Source organism: Hypomesus nipponensis, chromosome 2 (assembly GCF_054491055.1).
Source record: "Hypomesus nipponensis isolate SF chromosome 2, ASM5449105v1, whole genome shotgun sequence".
Classification (NCBI taxonomy): domain Eukaryota; kingdom Metazoa; phylum Chordata; class Actinopteri; order Osmeriformes; family Osmeridae; genus Hypomesus; species Hypomesus nipponensis.
The window spans coordinates 6818437-6843482 of record NC_140362.1 but is presented as its reverse complement, the minus strand read 5'-3'; the positions used below and the strand labels follow the sequence as shown (position 1 = coordinate 6843482).

The 25046-nt window shown below is 39.9% G+C and overlaps 1 protein-coding gene and 1 long non-coding RNA gene across 2 annotated transcripts; both read right to left on the bottom strand.

The window, feature by feature from the left end:
• Positions 1 to 7760: 7760 nt before the first annotated feature.
• LOC146300614 (uncharacterized) lies at positions 7761 to 10974 on the bottom strand. The gene is made up of 3 exons (XR_014729667.1): positions 10284 to 10974; positions 9753 to 10182; positions 7761 to 8025 (listed from the first exon to the last, which is right to left on the bottom strand). It is a non-coding gene; the product is annotated as an uncharacterized LOC146300614 (long non-coding RNA).
• A 6214-nt stretch (positions 10975 to 17188) lies between these two features.
• LOC146300613 (uncharacterized) lies at positions 17189 to 23627 on the bottom strand. The gene is made up of 6 exons (XM_084669250.1): positions 22754 to 23627; positions 22575 to 22651; positions 19224 to 19439; positions 18072 to 19113; positions 17600 to 17768; positions 17189 to 17505 (listed from the first exon to the last, which is right to left on the bottom strand). Exons 4-6 carry the CDS (start codon positions 18598 to 18600, stop codon positions 17373 to 17375), a joined length of 831 nt encoding a protein of 276 aa, XP_084525376.1. The 5' UTR covers positions 18601 to 19113; positions 19224 to 19439; positions 22575 to 22651; positions 22754 to 23627; the 3' UTR covers positions 17189 to 17372.
• Between the last annotated feature and the right edge of the window lie 1419 nt (positions 23628 to 25046).

Sequence of the window (25046 nt, the reverse complement as noted above, 5' to 3'; positions counted from 1 at the left end):
CATATACTGTAGTAGGTGGGAGTCAGGTGGCTGAGGGGTTAGGGAATCGGGCTAGTAATCAGAAGGTTGCCGGTTAGATTCTCTCTGTGCAAAATGACGTTGTGTCCTTGGGCAAGTTACTTCACCCTACTTGCCTCGGGGGAATGTCCCTGTACTTAGTGTAGGTCGCTCTGGATAAGAGCGTCTGCCAAATGACTAAATGTAATGTTGGTGTAGTTTATCATCTAAATAGCAGTGAATGGACACTGCAATGGAGTTAGCGTATACAATTACAATATTCTCCAATGACCTCAAATGATATGACACTGACAAGAATAAATAACATCAGATAATGTTCCCCAGGTAGCGGGCCCAATGTATACTGTTTCAGAGTGGGGTCATTGTCACCGTAGGGGGGAGGATTGGGGGCTGGAGTGTAGGACAGGCCCCTTCAGCACCTCTCTACCCTCACAATGGGCTGCCTCTGCCAATCCAAACAGTGTGTGTGTGTGTGTGTGTGTCTGCATGTTTGCGAATGTGTGTGTACTGGGGGAAAATGTTACCTCATGCAGAGTAATGTATCTCTCTTTGAGCAGTGACCTTGTCCCGACCTGAGGGGTATCTGGTTTACCTGTTCACAGTAGGTGTGTGTGTGTGTTTGTGTGCATCAGTCCAAACCTGGTAGTTTGTTATTAGTCAGTGCCTGAATCCACATTCATCCAGAAGGCAAACTGATTTACATTTAAAGGGAGGAAGGGAGAGGAGAGGACAGGTGAAGAGAGGATCGGAGAGGAAAAGAGGAGATACTCTGACCCTCTGACTCCCTCCGGTGGTCAAACCCAGTCAGGTGTGAAGACGGTACACAGACCCTTGTCTGTCTCTCCCCCAACCCCAGCAGATAAACACTGTAGGCTTGTTGAAATAAGATTAAATGAGAACCTAGCCTGCCAATGACTGAACCACCAGCTCCAGTTCCTCAGAGATTGACAGGACAATTGTGTTTTCAGTCAGGAGTGTAGGGAGGCAATGGTGCTCCTGTATGTGACAGGGAGGTGGGTTATGCACGTTGAGCAGAGATTTTTTTTTAATGATTAATTTTGGTTACGGTTAAGAACAGTTCCATATGTGTGGAGAGAGGGGCAGGGGAAGAGGAGTGATGTGACTCTCAGGGGTCAGTTGAACACAGAGACTGATGAGAGGCTATGGGGCCGTAGCCCCTGAGTGACACCCCCTGACTGACGAGGTAACCAGAGAAGCGAGGAACACACTCCTACAGAAGGCCACTGGAGTGTGCCTACTAGCACACTCATCCAAACAAGAAGAGCGTTTCTGTCTGTCTCTCTCTTTCTCTCATGGCTGTGTGTAAGATTGTGTGTGTTTGTGTTGTTGCTTGTGTGTGTGTATGTGTATCCCGTCGCAGAGATGTCAAAGGGTCTACTTAGCCCCGAACATATCTTCAAAGGCCGCAGGTGAGATCGGCATTGTGGGACCCGACTTCTCATGTTACCCTTTCAACTCTCTGGGCCCGTGGGACATCAAAGTAGAGGGCTTAAAGAGCCTGTCATGGCTAACCTCCATAAACTCACACACACACTCTCCATTCAGCAAGGCTTTAACTGTATCTCTTTAAAGATAACAATGGAGTCATGGAACTAGTCCCCATGTTGACTGATTGGTGTGTTTAGTGTGTAAGTGTGTGTTATATGTGTTATATGCAGTGTACATAATAAACAAATTATGAATCTGTTGTTGGGTGTTTTAGGATACAGTGAGGATGAAATGGAACTACTTCAAATTGTCATTCACGCAGTATGGCCAGTTTTTATACTGTTTTCACACATTTTGTCATATTAAGGATTTCATTTCACACTTGGAGAGGCTAAACACTTGCTTTGAATGCCTGTGCCTCACCAGGAGTGAAATCTTGTTGCTGATGTTGGAGAGCAAGACAGAGATACTAATGGCCTGCCAAGTAATTTCAATTTAAGACCTCAATCTGGAGTATGTACCTCCTCTGGAATAGGATGAAGCAGGGATGTCAGGGCCTGTTAGCAGACAATTAGGTGTGTATTTGTGTTCTGTCACAAAACATGAAAATATTGAGATCTTAGTGAAAAGATGGACTTGCAGACATTACAATTTATTGGGGCAAAACCACAGCCAGAACAAATCAGCATAAACATTTGCATGGTCTGATGTTGATCTAGTACATCTTCCTGTACAAAGCAAGCAAACACACCTACAGTCCAGATACACAGCCCCTCAGTCAGGCAGATGCAGTCCTGACATAAAAAATTGACATTTATAACTTCAAAGAGATTGTACTCAAGCAATAAACTGGGAACTATTAATGTCAGGGGCAACAAATGTATCAAATTTTGAAAAAGAAAAGTTAATGGGCCTCTCTAAGTTAGAGATACTTGTCGACTTATTGCTGCAAAAAATGTTTTTAGATCATGCTGATAGGACCTGAGAGGAGGTTTGGGAGGAAGAAGCGGCATAGCTGAATGTCCCGATAAAGATAACAACCTATCTAATGAGAGGGGGATATAGCAGATTTAGTAGTTTTGATTTAGCAGTTCTGCATCATGAGTCCCACTTTATTATATTAGAATAAATCACTAATTTAAAGATGTTCCCCCCTGCCGCCTCCACATAACCGAGGACATCTCAAAGGTGTTGCCTACCCACGTTAGTGCCCGTGGTTCTGGTAAGTCCTCATGGGGAAGCACAATAAAGTGAACCCCTTGAAACAAAGGACACATTTTCCATCAAGGGCTGGTGTGATTTAATCAACTAGCCATTTCCATCTCTGGGACACAAAGTTTCCAGATCAAGTGTGTGCGTTTGTAGGAGTTCAATGTCAATACCCTTTGTTAATACACCATTCCAGCAGGACTGGTACTGCAGATCCATGTTGGGCCAGGAGGCCCAGTATAGACTCAACAACAAAGGCCCAAATGTAGTAGAGGTATTGCAGCAGGAGAGAGATTGTTTCTTCTTTATTCCAACAGCTACACCACAAGCTCTCCTCCTACAGTAACTTTTTGGATGATGTCATCTCAATAAAACTGTTATTCCCTAATGAGCCCTGTTCCACATTAATAAGTTGAATTGGAAAGGAGCTGTGGATGTGTGAGTGTATAGAAGGTAGGGCGTATGCCAGGTAGGTACCATGACCACCATGTCTGTTTTGCTGCGGGTGTGATGTTTTATACATCTGATACAGAATCAGTTCAGCAGTTCCACCATTCATGCAGAGAAGTTTGAAACTGACCAAGGATCAGTGTCTGGAGGTAATCTACATGGTATGTTAAACAGCCTGTCTCCAACCCCTTCCTGCGTTTCCTTGTTAATAACCACTTTAGTTTATGCTGTGGTTCGCCTCTGTTACTGTAGGCCTGGTGAGGTTGCTTGGGAAAACGGCAAAGAGAGTCACAGAGAATCATGTAGAAAGAGAGGTGTATGTTTACTGCGAGCATATGTGTGTTTGTGTGTGAGACCACCTTGTTGGCCCAGACTAGACGTGTGAAGGGCACTGTCTAAGCTCCCTGTAGGGTGCTGACACCATGCCTGCTCCCCCTGCCAAGTGGAAAAGGTCAAACACTCATCCCTCTAACCAAACGTCGTTGTAAACAGCAGGTTTGAACTGTACAGTTCTCAAGAGGACTCAGGAGGTCTGGGGTGGGCTGAGTACAGTATGGTTGAAGAGGGATTAGGAGGTCTGTGAAGTGGGATGTTGAAGGCTGGGGAGGGATGATTATAGGGCTGATTACATCTGGGAGGACTGAGGAGGGCAGCATAAGTCTGAGAAGGGCAGAGGAGCACTGCAGTGGTCTAGTGAGGGATAGACAGGGTCAGGGAGAGCTCAGAAGGACTGGATAGACCTACATTATGTTTTAACGTCAAACAAATGCAGTTATCAATTTTTCGGGTGCTGAATTTTTTAAACCGTTGAATGATATTCAGATTGCTTCCAGATAAGTATTTGCTGTTTCTTCCCAATTAGTTTGTTTCTTAAGCAGCAACTAAATACAGTACACTAGTTCCAAAATCCACAAAAAAATACTTTATATCCCTAACAGATTACGTATTCACAAGCTTGGTTGCTGCTTGCTTTTACTTTACCTCATTTGACATAGACAACTTGAGATTTTCAAAAGTTGATATTTATGATTGTACTCTTTTTTTCCTGCGCCACCAAGCCTGGCTGGCCTAGACTCTGAGGCACAGACTAAGGTTGGACGGCACTGGAAAGCGCAAATATGTTAACAGGCGTTACCTCAAACAGTGCACTCTCATGGCTAGCACAGAAATGGACTTGCCGATGAGAGGTGAGAAAATAAAGTGAAGTGGAACTCGCAATTTATGTTCAGTAAAAAAACTAACAGATCAATTACAGTGCATTAGTGTCGGTTACGCCAACATTAAATTCTTGAGGGTTTAGCTTTAGGAAAGTTAGATGTCAACACTGGCAGGGAAATCTACTTTACATTTCTGCTCACTGGCATCTCATGGGTGGACAATTATACCTAAGTAATGGGAATGGGGGTATGGGTTGACTGCTTCAGACCCATGGTGAGTTTGTTTTAGCACAGATCCTATAAAACCAAGGAGCATCTGACTACCATGTTTTATCCAATCCCTAATTCATTCCTTATAATGTAAAGTTTCCCCTACCTCAAGGGAACCCTGGCAGTAAATGAAACGGACCCTCAGTCTTCTCCTGGTGCCTGGAATATCTGCTTTTTATTAAATGTCTGATGTTTTTTGGTGGCCGAGCCGCGAAGCCTACACTTTTTGACTGGAACAGCCAATCAAAGTCATCAGCCAATCAAAGTCGTCAACCAAGCCACCATAAAAGAATTGAGGTCATATCTCGGCACCTCTTTACTGCATTGACACCAAATTTGGTATAGGGACTAGGGACCCTGTTCTAACGAAGTCCAGAATAGGTCATGCCATTTCACCTCTAGGTGGCGCTGCAATCAGCAAAAATTTGGCACCATTTATTTTCAGATCAAGCCTCACAAAAGACATCACATGTTTTTTTGATTTTCTACACTTTTTGACTGAAACAGCCAATCAAATTCATCAGCCAATCAAAGTTGTCAACCAAGCCACCATAAAAGAAGTGAGGTCATATCTCAGCACCTCTTTACTGCATTGACACCAAATTTGGTATGGGGACTAGGGACCCTGTTCTAACAAAGTCCAGAATAGGTCATGCCATTTTACCTCTAGGTGGTGCTGCAATCAGCAAAAATTTTGCACCATTTATTTTCAGATCAAGCCTCACAAAAGACATCACATGTTTTTTTTGATTTTCTACACTTTTTTACTGAAACAACCAATCAAATTCATCAGCCAATCGAAGTCGTCAACCAAGCCACCATAAAAGAAGTGAGGTAATATCTCAGCACCTCTTTACTGCATTGACAAGTCAAAAATAGGTCATGCCATTTCACCCCTTGGTGGCTCTGAAATAAGCAAAAATGTGGCACCATTTATCTTCAGATCAAGCCTCACAAACCTTTTCACATTTCGGTAAAGCTGATCAAATTTGGCGATGCCCAGCAAAAAAAAAAATATGATAAGTATACTAAATCTTAGCATACTTGAGTATACTTTAAGAGTGATGAATCATCAGTATACTTTAAGTTTTTGAATGATTAATTTGAAGTGTGCTATTTTGGAACAACATATTTTGTATAAAATATATTTAAATTGTAATTAAATTGTACTAAAGCACAATTTAAAGTGTATTAAGTGTACTTTTATGTGCTAAAGTGGAACAACTTCAAGTATACTTAGTACACTTTAAGTATACGGCTATGTCCATATACTTAAAGTGTACTAAGTGTGGTGGCCATCTGCTTGGCCACCACATTGCTGCTTGCAGCTATATTTCTTACAGTTTTTATTCAACTTTCATTACACAAAAAAGTGTTGGATTTTTGGAAATACTTTTGATGAACGACTTTTGGAACCACACACTGTAATTCTCCATTAAAAACTTACTTATCGGTAATTGAGGATGTTTTGGAGGGCCAAGAAGACAATGGGCCTCATTCTTTAACATTTTCTTAAGTTTCTTCTGAAATGTTTCTTACGGGCTTCCAAAAAACAGCGTAAGAAAAACACATCCGCCAAATTCCTGAACGTTAGAAAATGTGTTCCTACGCAGCAGATGTTTTCTGAGCTGTGCTCCCTGGGAAGAGTTTTCTTAAGTTGAAAGCGCGTCCTCGTGCTCCTGAATTTGCATACATACACGCACCGACAGCTCCTTATAAGGACACGCAACAGCAGTGACGTGTGCAGTCAGAATTGACACAGGAAAGCAACAAGAACGCAAGTTATGTCCAAGCGAAAAGCAACTGGGGCACAGGTGTGCAACATCATACCAGTATAATGCAGTGGAATTGTTCTCCACTGGATCTAACAGTGTGCACACTACGCAAGGTTAATTATTAAAATCCGAGGATATCTGTTATGGCAAGCCGTTTTATCATTTAACCAATGAATTCTTGATATCCAAAATAAAATTTTTGATATCCAGAATTCAAATTTTGGATATCAAGAATTCATTGGTTAAATGATAAAACGGCTTGCCATAGTCTGTAGAGTTGAATGCAATCACCAACGATTTCTCATAACTTCATTAACACTTCAAACACAGACAGTTTTCTTAAATGTGATTCCTCTGATCCTTGTGTTTTTTTAAGGAATCGCATTTGAGACAACTCTGGCCGATTTACGGCAAACCAACCACACAGTGTCCTTTAAACTGTAGTTCAATAAGATCACTGCAAAAAATGACTTAAAAATAAGAAAAAAATAACTAATAATGAGCTAAATGTTCTTTTTACAAGCAAACTGATCTGCCAGTGCAGCAAGTTAATCACACTTGTTAAGATTTCTTGAAACAAGAAAAGGATTTCTTAAAACAAGAAAAACAAATCCAGAAAATAAGACCGCTCAAAATCTCAATATAGGACTACTTGTTTTGAGCGTTCTTGTTAAGATTTTTGGACACATTTTAAGATATTTATTTTATTTTTTCAGTAAATAAGGAGGTTGTTGCATATGCTGTTCTCAGCTTCTCCAGGAATGGCTTCAGTAGCTGAAATAGAGTATACCCCAACATTGGAAAAATAATACATGATCTGTCAAAATGTGAGTGAAAGGTTAGGTAATATTACGTGTAGCAAAGTACTTACAGCATGATTTGGGTGTTCAGATCGGAATGTGTCTGCGGCTTGTCCCAAATATATGTGCGTGGCGGACAAAATCATGTCATCCTGAAGCTGAAACTCAGCAAGAGCCCTGGGTGAGTGCTGAGTTATGTGTTCTGCCTTAACAAAACAGCCCAGGAAAGACAGGAACAGCTCAAGCTGTCTGTCGTGCATTTTGTGCACTAATGTCTGGCTACCCTGTGTATATAAAAAAAAGTGTGTGAAAAAAAAACACATGCTTTTTGAATACAACTACAATTAACAGTTGCAAAGTCTACGTAATAAGATATCAGCCACCTGAAAAACCATAACATATTCTTTCAAGATAACCAGTATGCCCATATATGCACTGAGCAGTAGTCGTGTCTCTCTCTCCTGAGCCCAGATCTTCTGACAGACCCTCCTCTTTCTGTCTTTCCCTTGTTGTGTCATGCCTGTGAAAACATGAGCACAAAACAGCCTTAACAAAGTTAATACTAATAACTGATGGTTGCAATAGACATGATTGAAGTATTCATAGGGTCAGTGATCATCATCACCTTTCTTCCTGAGGTCTCCGTGTATACACTTGATTCTAGCCTTTGATGCCTGACTCACTGTATTCCGTGTAAAGCATTTCCAGGGGTTCTAAGAAGAGTTCCTGATCCTCTTTGCTTAAAAATCCATAATACAGGACCTTATATGCTGGTAGCATTGTGTGTGATGCCATACTGGCATCATAGGCAGAGAGCCATCGATGCTTCACAAATCCCCTCTGAGGGTTGGATGCAGGAATGTTCAGTATGGCACATACCTCCTTGAGATACATCACCTGACCAATAGAGAGTTTATTAGGTTATGTAACTTCTACCACTATCCCTAACTGTTTGCCCATTAACACTGTTTCTCTGATGCATCAGTTCAGGTCTATCCACTACTACCTGCTTAATAACAGGGATGCAAACACGTATGGTCAAAAAAGAGAGAAGTAATTTCAGCCCTCGCCCCGCAGCAAATATCCATATCCTTACTTTGCCACCAACCCCCTGACATCCCTGGCCCACCCCTACATGCAAATTGAGTAAAATGACATTCTGAAGATCAAAATACACCAACACTTATTTGGAATATTCTATTTCATTTTGTATTCCGATACATAAACTCTTATTAAACTATCTAGCACTTTTTCTGGTTTTACTCCTTCCTCTTCTTCCTGGCCACCTAAGGGCACTAAATGTTGATGATCCAAGCCAACTCCTTCAGCTGAGTAGCCTGGGAATGGCCCCTCACCACAGGATCAATGGAGGACAAGGCCTGTAGGGTCTTACTTTTGAGAGGTAGTTTATTCTACTTGCCACAAGCTGTGTATGGTCACCTTCCCAATAAAATCCATGACAGTAGGCGATTTCTTTAAGACTGCAAGGGAAACTCGGCTTCCCCTAAAATGTCAAAAAAATGTATGGTCAAATATTTACTATTGTGTTAACATTTTGAATGTGTTAGAACACGTTCATCTCGAAGACGAGTTCGTTCAGAATCAGATACATTATAGTAGCAGGTCGACAGACTCGATTTCCTTCTCATACTTTCCCATAGCGTCACAGTGCATTTCTCTGTTGAAGCCCAGCATCCAAGGACTTGAATGGAGCTGCTTTGAACAGTTTTTTTGGTGCTTCAAAACTATACGGTCACTGGATAAATGCTGCAATTATCTTGCATGAGTTTCTGCATTTCGGGATGTCTGGATTTTGTACTATAAAAAGTCGCCGAAGCTATTCGAGCTCAGTCCTATTAGCGGATTTTGCAAGTGTAGTCAAAAGACAAACTGCTGCAACCTATTTCTTGGTATTTGTTGACGAAATTGCTAGCCATTGCTAGCCAAATTGATGAGCCTGCGTTGTTGCCAATGACACACACGACCTGCGTGACCCAGAAAGGTTGCGGCCAATGTTGAGTGAGTGAGTTGTCATGGTGATTACAGTTATTACAGCTCCTGATGGAGCTTTAGATTGGACACGCACCAATGAAAACTTGCTTGTATTGCGTCTAGGTCCGGATCTGCCTATTGAGTCACCTCGCCATAGACAGTAAAAGATACGCAGCAATAAGACACACGAGTAGGCTTGCGCACATACTGCTGATTTGCTTATTTCCTATTTACTTGTTTGGTGGAGGCAATCCAGAATTACTGTTGGTGCAATTATAATCAGCCCCCCCCCCCCCCCTTAAAAAAAAACTCTTCGGATCTGCACGATTCACACAAGTCACCCAAACTGACGTGAAAAAAGCGGGAGGCGCCGTACAGTGCGCCGTTTGCATCCCTGTAATAAGTAGTTACATAGCTAGTTACTACCAACTTTAACCAAACATGTTCAAAATTACATATAGAGGCAAGATTAATCAAAACAGGTGCAATTTTCCTAAGGCTTTGTTGGGATTTAAAGTCATATGGAAGACACCATACAGACTTCATCTGTCATACAGTCATGCATGGCAGTTCTCTAAAGTTAATGACAATTAACATTCAAAAACATAGAATTTCACTTCATATCTTCTGACCTGATCTGGGCACCACTGATGGTCAATCTGCAGATCACTGAATAGTTGTTCAAGGTAACCTCCGAATGGCTCTGTGAACTTCTTGGCCGCATTGTGCACGTGGTGACAACAGTCTCCATCAATATCAAGCAGGCCTGGACAGTGTTGATGAATTCTTGTCTCCAAGCCAGTCTTGCTACCCCTCATGACGGCACATGAATCTAGTAAAATGCTGACTAGATTTCCCCATGGGATTTGGTTTTTGTCAAAAAACTCGCAAATGACCCTCTCTAAATTGGCAGCATTAGCCTTCGTTATCTCCAGGGACCTCAACCATCACCTTACCAAACTCGTCCACTTTATCAAGAGCCAGTGTCTGAGCAAGTTCAACAATTACTGGTTCAACAGCAAATTAGAGGGAATTTTCCGCCAGCACGCCCAGAACCATGGCCTAGAACAGATATTTGAATATCAAAACTTGTGTTGTTTTTATGGTACAGTAGTGATGCAATAGAAAATAATAGTTTAAATAATAGCAACCCCCCTACCTACCTCTGCATTAGCTATACGATGTGCAATAGGAGTTGGAAGTTTTTCCTGGCATTTCTCTCTGATCTTGTCTGAACCCTGGACTGCAGCAGATGATGTTCCTGCCCCCCTAGCTACACTGTGTGTTGTAGCGATGTTTAGGATTTTTTTCTGGTGAACATCCGTCTTACAGTGGGCAAGAAGAGCATGGCTCCCTTTGTTCCCATAATTTATTTCTTTGCAACATAGATGCATCTCGCATGGCCCTTTTTTTCAAAAAAAAAAAAAAAAACATCAGATAGGGAAATGGCTGCATGTCCCCTTTTACATGCAAGTCTAACTTCAGCCAGGCCAAATTCCAGGGACACTTCAGGCCTGCATCTAGCTGTTTGACTGTAAGGGCATCCTGCTCTCCAAGATCTCTCATTCTGGAATAAAGCCATAAGAACAGTTTAGGGTCAGGCAAAATTTCATTCAAATGCTGTTCTAATATTATCATATTAGACACATATCATATTTTCATATTTTCAATTATTATCTATCAGATACATCACAAACACATTATCATATCAAATGTGTTATTTACATAATATTAAATGCTAATCGTAATTACCGTACAATAACTGACATATAATCATTACTAAATACTAGCTAGAAGGCTATCTCCACTGCATTAGCATATTGTTAATGTATGTCATAGTCCTAAAATAGTTCAGATAAGTAGCTCTTATCTAGAAGGCATCATGCTAGCTATGGGCTCATTTACTAGTCCCATCTGTGAAATGCTCCCCCCCCCCCCAAGTCAATCCATGTCTTGCATGCATAGAATTTGGCAACGTCTGTTTTAGACAATTTGTCCGTGTTAGGCGGGAAGATTTTTCAATGACCTCTGCCACCATCCTCATGTCCCCTGGGTTGTAATCCTTCTCCCTGAAATGCGCGCTGCAGATCTTGGAGTTCTTGGTGGCAGAGGTCATTGAAAAATCTTCCCGCCTAACACGGACAAATTGTACCCACTGTCTGAGGGTTGCCTTATGGTTCTGGCTAGTAGCTAATAGCTGGCTAGTAGATGGCTAGTAGCTAATAGCTACTAGTACTAGCCTACATATATAGATATAGAGCTAGATAGAAATATTTATAGGTAGGAAAAATTGTAAACTACTGTGTTTGTGGGGGGTGTACGAACTCCACCCTAACTGGACACAGGGTCCATGGCTTCCCGATGAACCATAAGGCAACCCTCAGACAGTGGGTACAATTTGTCCGTGTTAGGCGGGAAGATTTTTCAATGACCTCTGCCACCAAGAACTCCAAGATCTGCAGCGCGCATTTCAGGGAGAAGGATTACAACCCAGGGGACATGAGGATGGTTTCTCTGGGGTTGAAGAAGCTGAGCCAGGCACGGCTTATTCCGACCGCCGTGCCGTCTGTGCACATGCACCTCTCTGCCTGCCCTGGCCCGAGACCGAGAAGCACTGACAAGCTTGGTGCCGCCCGCCGCAAGCGAGAGCTGGCAACTGTAAGCCTCAGGCTAATGTTTACAAGTTGCACGTTTGCTATTAGCTATTAGCTACTAGTAGCTATAGTGCTAGCTAGCTATGCTATCTGGCTGTCTGTCTATTTATTATCTATTTCCCTATATATATCTATCTATGCTATCTATATATCTATCTCTTGATCTTTATATCTATGCTAATTATATATTCTATCAATGTATTTATCTATAAACTATCTACTGCTGAACACTTTCTCGTTAATCTCTCTCGTTGATCTCAATGGTCTAAAGGCGGGCTTTGGGGGACAGGTGTGGGGGAAAGGAGAATCATTGCAAAAAAGTACCTACTTTTTCGTATTATATTACGTTTTGTGACAACCAACAACGTCAAATACAATAGATAACAGTTTAAATGTTTATAACCAACATGTAAATTGCGCAAATTCGTTGGAAAAATCAACCTGCCATATGGCCTTTAAGTAAGATTACGTAAGTAAGATAATGTTGCTATAATGCTGTGTAACTTAAGTCACAGATAGCATATATTACTTCATTGCCAGATATCGAGACTCACCTCAAAAGTAATGCAACTGTTCTTCCACTTCTTCTGAATACAGCTGACTTTATCCATGGGAAAGATGACGTTCTTGATTATAGGCCAAATGACAACAAAGATGTTCTCTTTTGAAGATGACAGCTCAGATGGTTGCGCGCATAAATAGAACGAAGTGGCGGGAGGGAGCACAGGAGTGGCGTAACCATGGCGCGCATGTAAACAGAACAAGGTGGCGGGAGGGAGCACACAGACTGTGGGATGGAGGGGCAGGAGTGGCGTAACCATAACGACAATTGTCATGCAAACTTGATTAAGATTCTTGTTTTAAGTACATTGTGAATCTCATAATAAGTAGATAATTCTTATGTATGGAAGACTTGTTAAGACAAATGATCCTGTTCCTAGCAGCCATTAAATCTAAAAGCCTCTCCACTCAGACTTGAAGGGCAGAATTCCGAACCCCTCCCCTTGCAAAACTTGTACTTTGTAGTTGTCTTTGCTTAACATGATCAGTGCACTGAATTTCTGTAATTTTTCACTAAAACACATACTTATTAGTAATGACAACTCAAAAGTTTGATTTCAACAGGGAAACATTTTGTTTATTCAAATCAGAAATTATGGTATACTAAAATAAAAACATTGCAAAAAAAGATCCAAGACCTGAAACATTTATCCAATTTTATCTATATGGTCATTTATATGTTATCTAGCCAATAAAGGCATCCCAGTCGGCTTTGGACCGTTTAAAGGCTGGAGTTGCATCCTTCTCATGCAGCAAGTCTCGAAGGACTTATAGCGATAGCAATTTATACTTAAAACTATAGCAATTTTGTAGTGATTCAAGACTATAAACTTAACAATGTGGGAAGATCAAGATTTTTGAACAATTGTAGTACCGTCTATATTGATATAGATATATCTATGTACTGGATATCTGGTAAAGGGGTGTAGCATGGGCCATCATAATTCTGACCATGATTCGTCATTAGGCTCATTAACGATCACTGCAAAAGATCTGGGGCCTCATGTATAAAGGATTGTGCAGCTTTCATACCAGAAGATGGCATACGGCCAAAACTCGAATAGTACCTACGCACAGAAATATTTACATGTTTAAAACTGGTCGTACGCCAGGTCCTGTTTCTCCTAATAAACGCCACCCTCAAATCAACGCCTCACCAAAAATGAACGTTAAACTCAGCTGCTTTTATCCGAAGAAATACGGTGATTGTGAGATCAAGGTTCTGACAACCGAGTGTTGAGGCGAGAAATTGTGTTCTGTTTGGCGGCCTGTCATCAGATATTAGCGACAATAGAAAGTCTGCGGAGTGGAAAACTGTCACTATTTGCGCCCTTTCTTGTTTTTAACCTGTATCATTTTGAGATTTAGCTAAATGTAAAGTGCATTACAAATACAGTTGTTATTATTATTAAAAAGGGCCATAAATGCTGTGGTCAGTGAACCGGACCATGGCAGAAATTAAGAAGAAATGGTCCGATGTAAAACTTTAAATGAAGAAATGAGTGGTGGCGCATCGTAACAGCATGGCAGCTATAGGGTTAGCGTAACATGCATTTCCTGAGTGATTTTGTCGTTTGTTTGACCCTCAAGTTTAACAGAAATTATTAAGTGGTGGCGGATTAAACAGAAGGCTATATAGCATTTCCCGTTTTGGGTTTTGGCATTTTGATGTGATCATCCACATTAATGAACAATCTTTTATTTTATGTTTTTTGAATAGTCAACGTCATAAACGTAGTAGTGGTGACTTTATTCTGTAATATTTGGTGAGTTTCGGCACTTTTCACTTCGAATTTGCCACGTTACAGAGCCAGACAAGACTTTACGGACAGTCCGTACATTCTCACGTCTGCTCAAATGTTTCTGTGACGGCCCGCACATTCATCAAGCAAATCTTTATACATCACAAAGTGTGCATGAAAACCAGCGTACGCAAGCTTTTGGTGCGTGTTTATACATGAGGCCCCTGCAGTTCCTGTGCAGAGACAGGAGAACCTAGCAGAACAACCAGCTATCCATCGCAGCCATAGCCCACATGAGAGGTCACGACAGTTAGCCAGACGGGTTCTGGACTGGATGGAGTGCTACAGAGATGGTGTTCTGCTGGGTTCTCCTGTCTGCACCGGAACTGCAGCTCTTTTGCAGTGATTGTCTCCTATGTATGCACAGGAACACTGAAGCTATGTAAGAGTGTCTATTTTTAGTACAGGTTTACTGTCAACAGTAGTTCACTCCAATGTTAATACTTACCTATAAAAATAGCATTTGCGCTGACCCACAGCAGAGTTAGCTAATAGTTCATATAAAATTGGAGTTGGCAAAAACCTACAAGTTTGTATGTATAATTTGAACAGTACTTGCTACGAATATTTAGCTGAGGCAACATACTCTATGTTCCTATTTCACTGACGCCAGCCGCAAATTAGCCACCCAAGCTGAAGCATCGACCATGTGAGACTTAGTTAGCTATGTAGACGAAAAATGTTTACAATCATGACGGATTAACTGGATTTGATTATTCAAATTAGTGAAGTGCGGTATTAACTGCACAAGTAAAACATAGGTACGCACAGAGATTACTAGCAGCTAAATCGGATGACTGCTGATAGTTTACCGTTACGGAGCAAAAATCTAAATTCTGGCAGGCAGCGCTGAGATGAAGTAGTGGAAAAGAGAAATGGTCGGAAAAGCGCGAAATCTGACATCATTTCCACTTCAAAACTATTACACTTGTATGAATATGTTAGTTCAAAGATAAGAGATTTCTTAAATATTGACAATTTCAACCATATATTCACTACAAATTGGATTTCACTCTATGGTAATAAATACATGAGTAAGAAGACTTTCATAGTCACAAGCTCATATGATGGGCTGACAGTTTTTGGATTGATAAATACAATTTTTGTTGTTGATTCATCTCTTTTTTGTTGTGAATATAAAGCCTATGATACATTGGAATTTAACAGAGATTTACTGTCATATGAAATTTCTGTGCCAAATGCTGCACTGGCAACAGGGTTAGGTTTTTACAATCGCTATGATAGTTTTTTCAAAACCTTTCTTTGTGTTGCTCTATATTGTTCTCAGTCCGAAAAGGTCCTCTTTACTGTCTCTACCATAAGATCACGTGATTGAAAGAACCTCAACATCTGAGTGTTTCCTAGTTGGGAATCAGCTGTGATTTACAGTATTTTGCATTACAGTTTTTTGCTAAGAAGCGCTTACCCATACTTTGGATACTTTTTCTAAACTCTTAACACAGACTGACACCTACAAAACACAATTGGCCAAATAGATAATTTTCTTCTCAACAAATTTTGTTAAATATATACTAACTCTCCATTTCAAGACAGAACACATGTTTCTCTGCACACACTGACTTTACACTGTAAAAAAAATCCCGTAGAATTTACGGTAAAAAACTGGCAGCTGTGGTTGCCAGAAATCTACCGTAAAAAATATGGTCTAAATGTTCTTCTGTTTACAAACTCCTGTGTAATTTACGGAAAAAACTGGCAACTGTGGTAGAAATCTACCGTACAAAATACGGTCAAATTGTTCATATGTTTAGAAAATCCTGTGAAATTTACAGGAAAAAACTGGCAATTGTGGCAGAAATATACCGTAAAAAATACAATCGAAATGTTTTTCTGTTTAGAAAATCCTGTGAAATTTACAGAAAAAGCTGGCAACTACGACCTAAATCTACCGTAAAAAATATGGTCTAAAAGTTTACAAAATCCCGTAAAATTTACGGTGAAATACTGGCAGCTGTGGTTGCCAGAAATCTACCGTAAAAAATACGGTCGAAATGTTCTTCTGTTTACATTATACTTAAAAGTGAACTGTAACATTTACAGTAAAAACTTGTTTTGGTTGCTATAAATAAAACATTCAGAACTGGTATGAAAGGCAAATACAGTTTTTTATTGAATCTTTACCAGAATGCCAATTCAATAACACCACACCATTCTACAGAATGAACCAAATGAAATACATTCTTTGACAGCATTAACACAGCTTTTTACAAGCTTCTTGTTTTGCTTAACAGTGCAAAAATGTGTCTTCACCCCAACTGATGTTCTGGGCATTGATGGTTGTTTGTTATGTGTGTAACATCTGACACACTCTCCCGAGTAGGCTACATAAGTGTTAGCTGCTCAAATCATTCCTTATAGTACCATACCATTAATAGAATAGAATATCTTTATTAGTATAATGACAATAAAGATATTCTATTCTACTAATGGTATGGTACTACAAGGAATAATTTGAGCAGCCAACACCTATGTAGCCTACTCGGGAGAGTGTGTCAGATGTTACCTCTGGCCCTGACCACACACAAACAACCATCAACGCCCAGAACATCAGTTGAAGACGCATACAAATATGTTCAATAGTAGTACAAAACAGTATACAAGCCAAACATAGCTTTCCAAGGACAGGACTTCCATATAAGTAGTTTCAAAGTCATTCAAAGTCCAAGCATAACAGCACATCCTTCTACAGAATAAACCAAATGAAATACATTCTTTGACAGCATTAACACAGCTTTTTACAAGCTTCTTGTATTGCATAACAGTGCAAAAATGTGTCTTCACCCCAACTGCTGTTCTGGGCATTGATGGTTGTTTGTTGTGTGTGTCAGGGCCAGAGGTAACATCTGACACACTCTCCCGAGTAGGCTACATAAGTGTTAGCTGCTCAAATCATTCCTTGTAGTACCATACCATTAGTAGAATAGAATATATTTATTAGTATGATGACAATAAAGATATTCTATTCTACTAATGGTATGGTACTACAAGGAATAATTTGAGCAGCCAACACCTATGTAGCCTACTCGGGAGAGTGTGTCAGATGTTACCTCTGGCCCTGACCACACACAAACAACCATCAACGCCCAGAACATCAGTTGAAGGCGCATACAAATATGTTCAATAGTAGTACAAAACAGTATACAAGCCAAACATTGCTTTCCAAGGACAGGACTTACATTTAAGTAGTTTCAAAGTCATTCAAAGTCCAAGCATCTTAATCTGCTCTCCATTCGTGATCAGCAAGGTCTGCTATGAGTGTAAGGACTCGGGGGTTCACTGGGAGCTGTTTTTTGTTTTTCCTTGATTCGACTTTGGTGCCTTTCTCAGGGTTTATGCTGAAGAAGCACCTAGAACAGAGAATTAAATTACGGAATGTGTTTCTCACAAATATATACACTAATTTAAGGGATGGTTCACACAAAAAAATGTAATACTGCCTACCGTTGCATGAACTTTAGAGTAGAACCCAGTTCCAAAGGGTAGTGAATGTTAAAACAGTAGTAACTGCCAAACATCATGCACAATGCAGAGATGAAAGTCGAAATGTGTGGAGTTGTTATTTTCTGGTCAATGCTCAGCATGAACATTTTGGATGCGTAGCAGGAAGATCCTACAGACAAAAGCAAACAATAAAATTAACTTTAACAGTCACTTGGCGGAAGATATTTTGAAGAATGTTTGTAACCAAACAGTTGTGGGGCACCATTAACTCCGGTAGTATTTTTTTCCTGGAAGTCAATGGTGCCCCACAAACTGTTTGGTTACAAACATTCTTCAAAATATATTCCTTTGTGTTTAGCAGAACAAAGACATTTACGTTTGGAACATCATGTGGTAGAGTAAAAGTAATAATGTTTGGGTGAACTGTCCCTTTAAAAAAATATGACACAGAATGTTATTCATTCAAACTTACCGCAGACAATGATGCAGGGTGTTGCTGGTAACTTGTCTACCTCCACATCTTCGACAGGGTAAGACTCTTCCACATACTGAAACATCACCTCTTCCTTTTCATCGAAGTAGGCAAGCAGAAGAAGCACCACATCTTTCAAATCTTCACTGCATCCCTCAGTTTGGCACCTCATAACTTCTAGTTTTGCAGCAGCTTGCATTACTTTTGTCTTCTTTTCTGCACCAACTGTTTTGAGAAAGTTCAGGAGCCGCTGTCCTTTTTTATCCAAGCTTTTAAAGAACATCTCCTTCAGATCAATTCCAGTCAGCTGATTGAAGTGTACACATATTCCATCCTCTTGAAAGAGAAAAGGCCAGTTCTCACAAAGCTGTTGTATGCTTGCTCCGTTATTTATGTCTTTGCGTTGAGAGTAGTATGTTGCTTTCATAAGGTTGCTAAGTTCTTCTGGGTCAACGTTTGTTGTTTTAGACATGATCTTCATCCGTTCTTGTTGATCCAACTGGCTCTCTTTAGTCTCATTGAGCGGCATAAATTTTAAATTCCAGTTTACACAGCCATAGGTGTCTTGAACCACTGCCTTTTTTTCAGGAGAAATCTCCTCTGTGTCAGAGTCTTGTTCTGTTGCGCTTTCTGATTTTTGGCACGTTGGGTCTCTTCACATTTTCGATGCGATTCTGAATTTGCTTGACCAGCGAGGTATATCCTGAACCGATAATATCCCCTTCGATGACATCCTGCAAGGATGCAGGGTATTTGCCCACCATCTGTTTGGCAATAGCTGTAGAGCTTTGTTTACTGGGACAGTCACATACCTTCATCATTTCAGACACGACAATTCTGACCATATCTCGTCGCATTCTTGGACTTGGTCTTTTCTTCCTTTCTAAAGATTGAGTCAATTCTTCTGGAAACTTCTGCCATGGAATCTTAAAACTGTCTGCCCAGTCCGAAACAACTCTTGAAGTCTTGCCCAACGATGGGGATGATGAACATGAAGCACTGCTGCTCTCTCTGGAACTTGACGAGCTTTCAGCACTTAGTTCTAAAAACACAGAGGTAAAAAATGAGTTATTTGATCACTTATGATACCAGATTATTTAGGAAAACTATAATTTTTATACATTATGAAATCAAAGGATGAAATGTACTTACTGATATGGCTCCAGGCAGATACAAGTTTTCTGGCCTGAATTGGTCGTAATGCTGGCAAGAGATCTGATTCTTGAACGTATTTAAAATCCTCAGGTGATGTTGCTCCAAGTGAAGTCAGTGTGTCCACAACTGTTTGCAGCAACGAGGGTGAAAGATCTTTCAGTACCTCAGCAATTGCACTGGTTACTACACTGCTGTGTTCCGATTCATCCATGACTAAAACAGAGAACAATTTGTTGTCATTAAAATGTATTAAAGGTATAAAAGAAATATGTATCACATTTTGGTTTGTATTATTTAAGTTTTTGCATTGATTATCAATCCAATCTAATGTTACAACAATGTGAGACTTGTACTGAACTAATGTGACACTACGCTGTGTTTCAGTGGAACTACCCTACATCCTTGCAACATGTACGACGTCAATGGGTAAAAGTCAAGCAAGTTCTCAATGTTCAGACAGTGAACTCTTTCGCTGGTATTTCTAAGCGAATACAAATGATACTCAGGAAGAAAATCAGCTATAAACACCCTGGTCAGCAGATGAACACGCTCCTCTGTGACAAACATGAGCAGAAGTTCACCAAACTCCACTGTCTCATCATTTCTAATGATAAACAGTTGGCCCTTTTTGAATACAGTTCCTTTATACTGTATTTCCACAGAAACCTTTGTTTCTATTTCACTGAAGCTGAACTGACTAACTGCATCTTTGACCGTTTCACTGTAAAGCTCAGAATAAAATGAAGAACAGTCTTTCATTTGCAAACATGGGGGAGAAGACCCAGCTGTCAAATAAGCCTGAAACAATTGATGCCTTTCAGAAAGGGTGTGACACAAGTTTTTGAAATTCTTCAAATGTCTGGCACACCTTTTGAAGTAACTATGTTTACTTTCAAACCTCATTGTCCATAATCTGATCAACGGACCAAATATGAGTATCAGACCTGGATAGTGTCGCAGGTAATTATGTTTTGGTTTTAGATTCACTTCTGGAAAAGCTAATTTTCTAGACTCCAACTATTCTTGGATAAGAACATTCAAATAAGCAACCTGTGACACAGAGATTTTCTGAGCACAAATCAGTTCAACAATGTCCTTTAGCTGTAGAGTTAATTGCCAAACTTCATCAGCAGGATCCATTACTCTATCACCAAGTATAACAGGTAGAAGCCGTAAAAAATTCCAATTTTGAATGGCCTGACCTGCCAGCTTAGTTCCATGTTTACTGACCTCACAAGGTTTTGTTAAAGCATCCGAGCCATTATATTTGAACTGCCTGATTCGACGGTTAAGAATTGGGTAAGTGAACCACTTCTTCTTAACAAAGTACTTGATGTAAAGAGCAACATCATAAGACAACACGCCTTCAAAAATATCGTGACCAAGGCAAGGTGGCAAGCCAGGTTGGCACACTTTAAAGTTCTTCAAACAGTTGAAAACTGAATCGAACTTTATGCCTTGAACAGTTGCATTTTCTGTCTGTAACTGGTTAACAGCAGCACTATAGCCCTCAACAGTGCGTGGTGGACCACATACATTTGGGTCAACACTTTGGAATTTATCTCTGGTAATTAGACAGTACCTGCAAAAATAGCTGGACTGACTGAAGTTTTCTGTGAAACCACCAATGCAGTGGGATCCTAAATTGTCTCCAGCAATGCAGTAAAGAGTGCCTTTTATAACAGATTGATCTGACAAAGAAATCCCATTTTCCTCAAGGTCTTTCAGGTCTGCTATTAGCTCTGAGAAAACACTTTCATGGCCAAAGTATTTAAAGTCTTTCTCTCTGCACAACATAACCAGCTGCATATGTTCTGTGTTTGACCTGAGATGAACTGGCAAATTAACAAGAGAGAGATATACAGCCAAGATGCTGTGTTTCTTTCGTGCAGAACCTAAAGGGTTTACCACCTCAAAAGCATCCTGATAAAGGAGTAGCTGGAGACTTGGGTTGTCTTGAGAGACATCTCTGCACTTCAGTATTTGGCCATCTGTGCAATCAGAAAGTACATCAGGAGAGTTTGTTTCAGGCAGGTGCATCGAAATGCAATTACTCCCAAACTCTGAATTTAACAGACACTTCAATGTCTCTTTCACAGGTACATAGTATGCAAATCGCTCTGTACGATTCACATCTCTACCTAAAAGTATTCTTTTTGGTTCAACATATTTGAAAACTTTTTTAAAGGTCTGACCCCTTGAGTACTCTGTTCGCATAGGTCCCTTATGACAAACAGAAAACAAGTCTGATTCCTGCACAGTAGAAAATATTTGAGAAATAGTCTCTGTGGGTAACGACAAATTCTGCAGAAGTGAATGTAGCTTACTAAAAGTATATATCTGTCCCAATTCATAAATATTTTGCATCTCATCTACAATATTTTGTATTGTAGACGCTGGGAGAAGAAACTGACCTTGTAATTTCAGATAAAATAAGCTAACATTTCTCAAATACAAATCATCAAAATTTTGAAACAAACCCGTTTCACTTTCTTCTGACACACATGCATCTAGGTCAACAGGACATTGCTCAGTTGAAACAGACGGTATCTCTGATGCAGAATGCCGATGTGAATCGCTAATGCTGTTTATGGAACAGTTCCTGTGCTTCTTAGACATATGACTGGTAAAAGAGGACATGATTTGAAAAGCACTTTTGCACCCTCTCACTGGACAGTTAACTGCACGTCCTTCCTTCATATGGTTCTTTAAGTGAGCAACAAGACTGGTCACATCCTGGCACTGATGACTACATAGTGAAATACTGCATGTCAAGGCTGTATCAACCACTGCATGTGCAGTCACAGCAGTGGTAGAGCTGTTATGGCGCCGATAGAAATGGCTCTTGAATGCTACATATTTGGAAAATAACTGTTTGCACTCAAATGCTGCACATTTGAAAATGGCGCGAGGTTCGTTACGATGCAGTCTGCAGTGCAGAACATATTCCCTCAGACTTTGCACTGTTAAACTACAAAAACAACAAGTGTACATTTTAATTGGTTTTCAAAACGTACTCATCCTGAATTCAACATGTAACCAATGCGAGATATCGTTTAAACATGAAGTTTGCCTAGCAAAATGTCATAGAACGACATCCTACTACTAAACCTATTTACAAACGTTTAAAATCAAATACATTTGAGCGAATTCGTGTATTTCCAATGAGTAAGTCTACTGTATATATTAAAAAGAGAAGACGTTAGCTTCCATCAAGACAGCAAACAGTTACGATAACGACATGCTAGTAGGCTATATGAAAATAAAATAAACGCTTTACAACACACATGCTGTAGTCAACAGCTTGTAAAAATATTATTTAACTTCATCTTCTTTATTTGTGCTTACCAGACAGATTTTGTGTGGGGAAAAATGTTCCGTTTTCAATTTACGGGCTGTGACTTTCTTCTAGCTTGCTGTACTGTCTGTTCCAGAAAAACCGCCAGTTAAACGCTTTACAACACACATGCTGTAGTCAACAGCTTGTAAACATATTATTTAACTTAATCTTCTTTATTTGTACTTACCAGACAGATTTTGTGTGGGGAATTTTTTTTCGTTTTCAGTAGCTTGACGGTCTGTGACGGTCTGTGCTTGCTGTGCTGTCTGTTCCAGAAAAACCGCCAGTTCAAGGGCAAAAGGCGCGAGCGCACGTGATGCAACTTCCTGAGCGCTTATTGGACAATTCAAAAGATAATAACTTCAAATCATAAAATGTTTGTAAAAATATGGTTTCTTTATATTATGCAGCGTCGTGGTACATATGGGACAACTGAAGAGCCAATTTAAAAAAAGACTGAGCTTCAACACACACAAATTATCTTTTTCATCAAGGAGTCATTGAAACAATCTAATCTGGGAGAACGAGGTCTTTTCAACGGCTCTTAACCCTTCTATTATATTGCGGGTCAATTTGACCCATTTACAATTTTGAGTTGTCTAAAATACTAGTTAAACTCTCGTTTTCATCATAAAATTAAATGAATTTTCCACATTTAGGGTCATGATGAACCTAACTGCAAAATATGGACACTGTGTTGTAGAATGTCTGTGTAGATTTTGTATTTATACTAAGGTACTGTACCAGAGGCTTTACTGTATCGTCAATGAAGTACGTGTTCAAGGGTGTTGTTAGGCCCGACTCGCAGCGGAGGGCCGGCAAACCCTGGAACACGTACTTTTTGACGATACAGTACTGCCTCGAGTACCTTATTGCTTTTATGATACGGTCACCTGCGACATTATAGTAACTAAATAAATATTGCTGCCTTTCAGCACAAAATAGTTATAGCCAACATGTTGTGTATCGCATTTCAGTGGCCGAGAGAAAATAGTCCCGTACTTGTGGCTGTTGCTATGCAACGGACAAACAGCATTGTGAACGTCCTGTTTGTTAGCCTAGCTACCTAGCTAGCTAGCTAGAGATCTCGCACCATCTCATTCATTCACATTGATTAAGTTGTCTTTGGATGGTCATACAAATTGAAAAGGTAGTCTATAGTAAATTAAACAGAAAATAAAACCGTATCTAACAACGTTAATTATCTCCGTGATTGTATAGTACATTTTTATTGTTGCATGTGCTGGTCTGCCAACTCTCGCGTATTGGCCGTGAGACACGCATTTCAACAAGTTCACACGCTCTCAGCCACACCGTATTTCTTAGCTGAGAAGCTAATGCCAACCAAGTAGTTCTGTTAACTGTCAAGTTCTATCAATGTTTTTTGAAAAGTTGGTAGCCCTGTTCTTGCTATAGCTTGTTCTGGTAATGCTAGCTAGGCGTTAGCTAAATATTTTAACTGTAAGGAAACATAATAATAACCCATTAGGTCAAATTTACCCAGCCTTCTGGTCAATTCAATATGAACCATATTTGAGTTGAATGATAAACTTGCTGGGTTACAATCTTGCTGGGTTAACCCAACGTGTGCACAGGTTAGCAGGTTAAATGTAGGAGAGATGTTCTCTCCTATATTTAACTTGCTAAATGACTAAATGTTAACCAGCCGCTGGGTTTCAACCCAGCATTTTTTAGTGCAGGCTATTTTCATATCATCGAGAAAACACATGGGGTAAAAACATTTCTAACAGCATGCATCTGTATACAGATACAAACACAGTAATTTACCGTTTAGTTTTTTGTGTACTTTACTGTTGTTTTTATGGTAAAATAATTTAGTTTTTACAAAGCAATAATGCAAAAGTTATAAAACTTTCTTGTATTTATATGTACAGTACTTATCTGTGAATTCAACAGTTAATTCATGTTTTATAATTAACAGTTTTTTACTGTTGCTACTTTACAGTTTTTCACCGTTACATTTGTTTTTTACGGTGAAATAATATATTTTTTACAAAGCAATAATGCAAATGTTATCGAGCTTTCTTGTATTTACATCAACAGTACTTATCTGTGAATTCAACGGTTAATTCGTGTTTTATAATTAACAGTTCTTTACTGTTGCTAATTTACAGTCTTTCACCGTTAAAGCTACTGGAAATCTGACTCAAAATGAAATGATTCTATCAAAGAATAACACTTGTTTTCACTTAACAAGGCAACTGCAGTCAAAGTACACCAGGTTTCAAAATACTGGCTATTATCGACATTATAAAAACAGCGTAGACTTATGTTTCAGGTATTTGCATGCAAAACATGCAATCCACCTTTTACACTAAATGTCTTGGTTGGGAACTGTATGTCCACATATAGCCTGGCTTCCATCCCAACTTCGCCCCGCCCAAAAACATTTGGTCGGGAAGTTGGGTCTGGAGGGGCTTGTATTGGGGACAAACTATATAAAACCAGGAGCTGGGCGG

What these genes read in the sequence shown, in the direction of transcription:
- LOC146300613 (XM_084669250.1), bottom strand. Translation starts at nt 18,600, where the DNA reads ATGCCGCTCAATGAGACTAAAGAGAGCCAGTTGGATCAACAAGAACGG. An exon ending in ACCCTGCATCATTGTCTGCG is followed by an intron (nt 17,769 to 18,071) that starts GTAAGTTTGAAT and finishes TTTTGTCTGTAG; the next exon opens with GATCTTCCTGCTACGCATCC. An exon ending in ACTCTAAAGTTCATGCAACG is followed by an intron (nt 17,506 to 17,599) that starts GTAGGCAGTATT and finishes TCTCTGTTCTAG; the next exon opens with GTGCTTCTTCAGCATAAACC.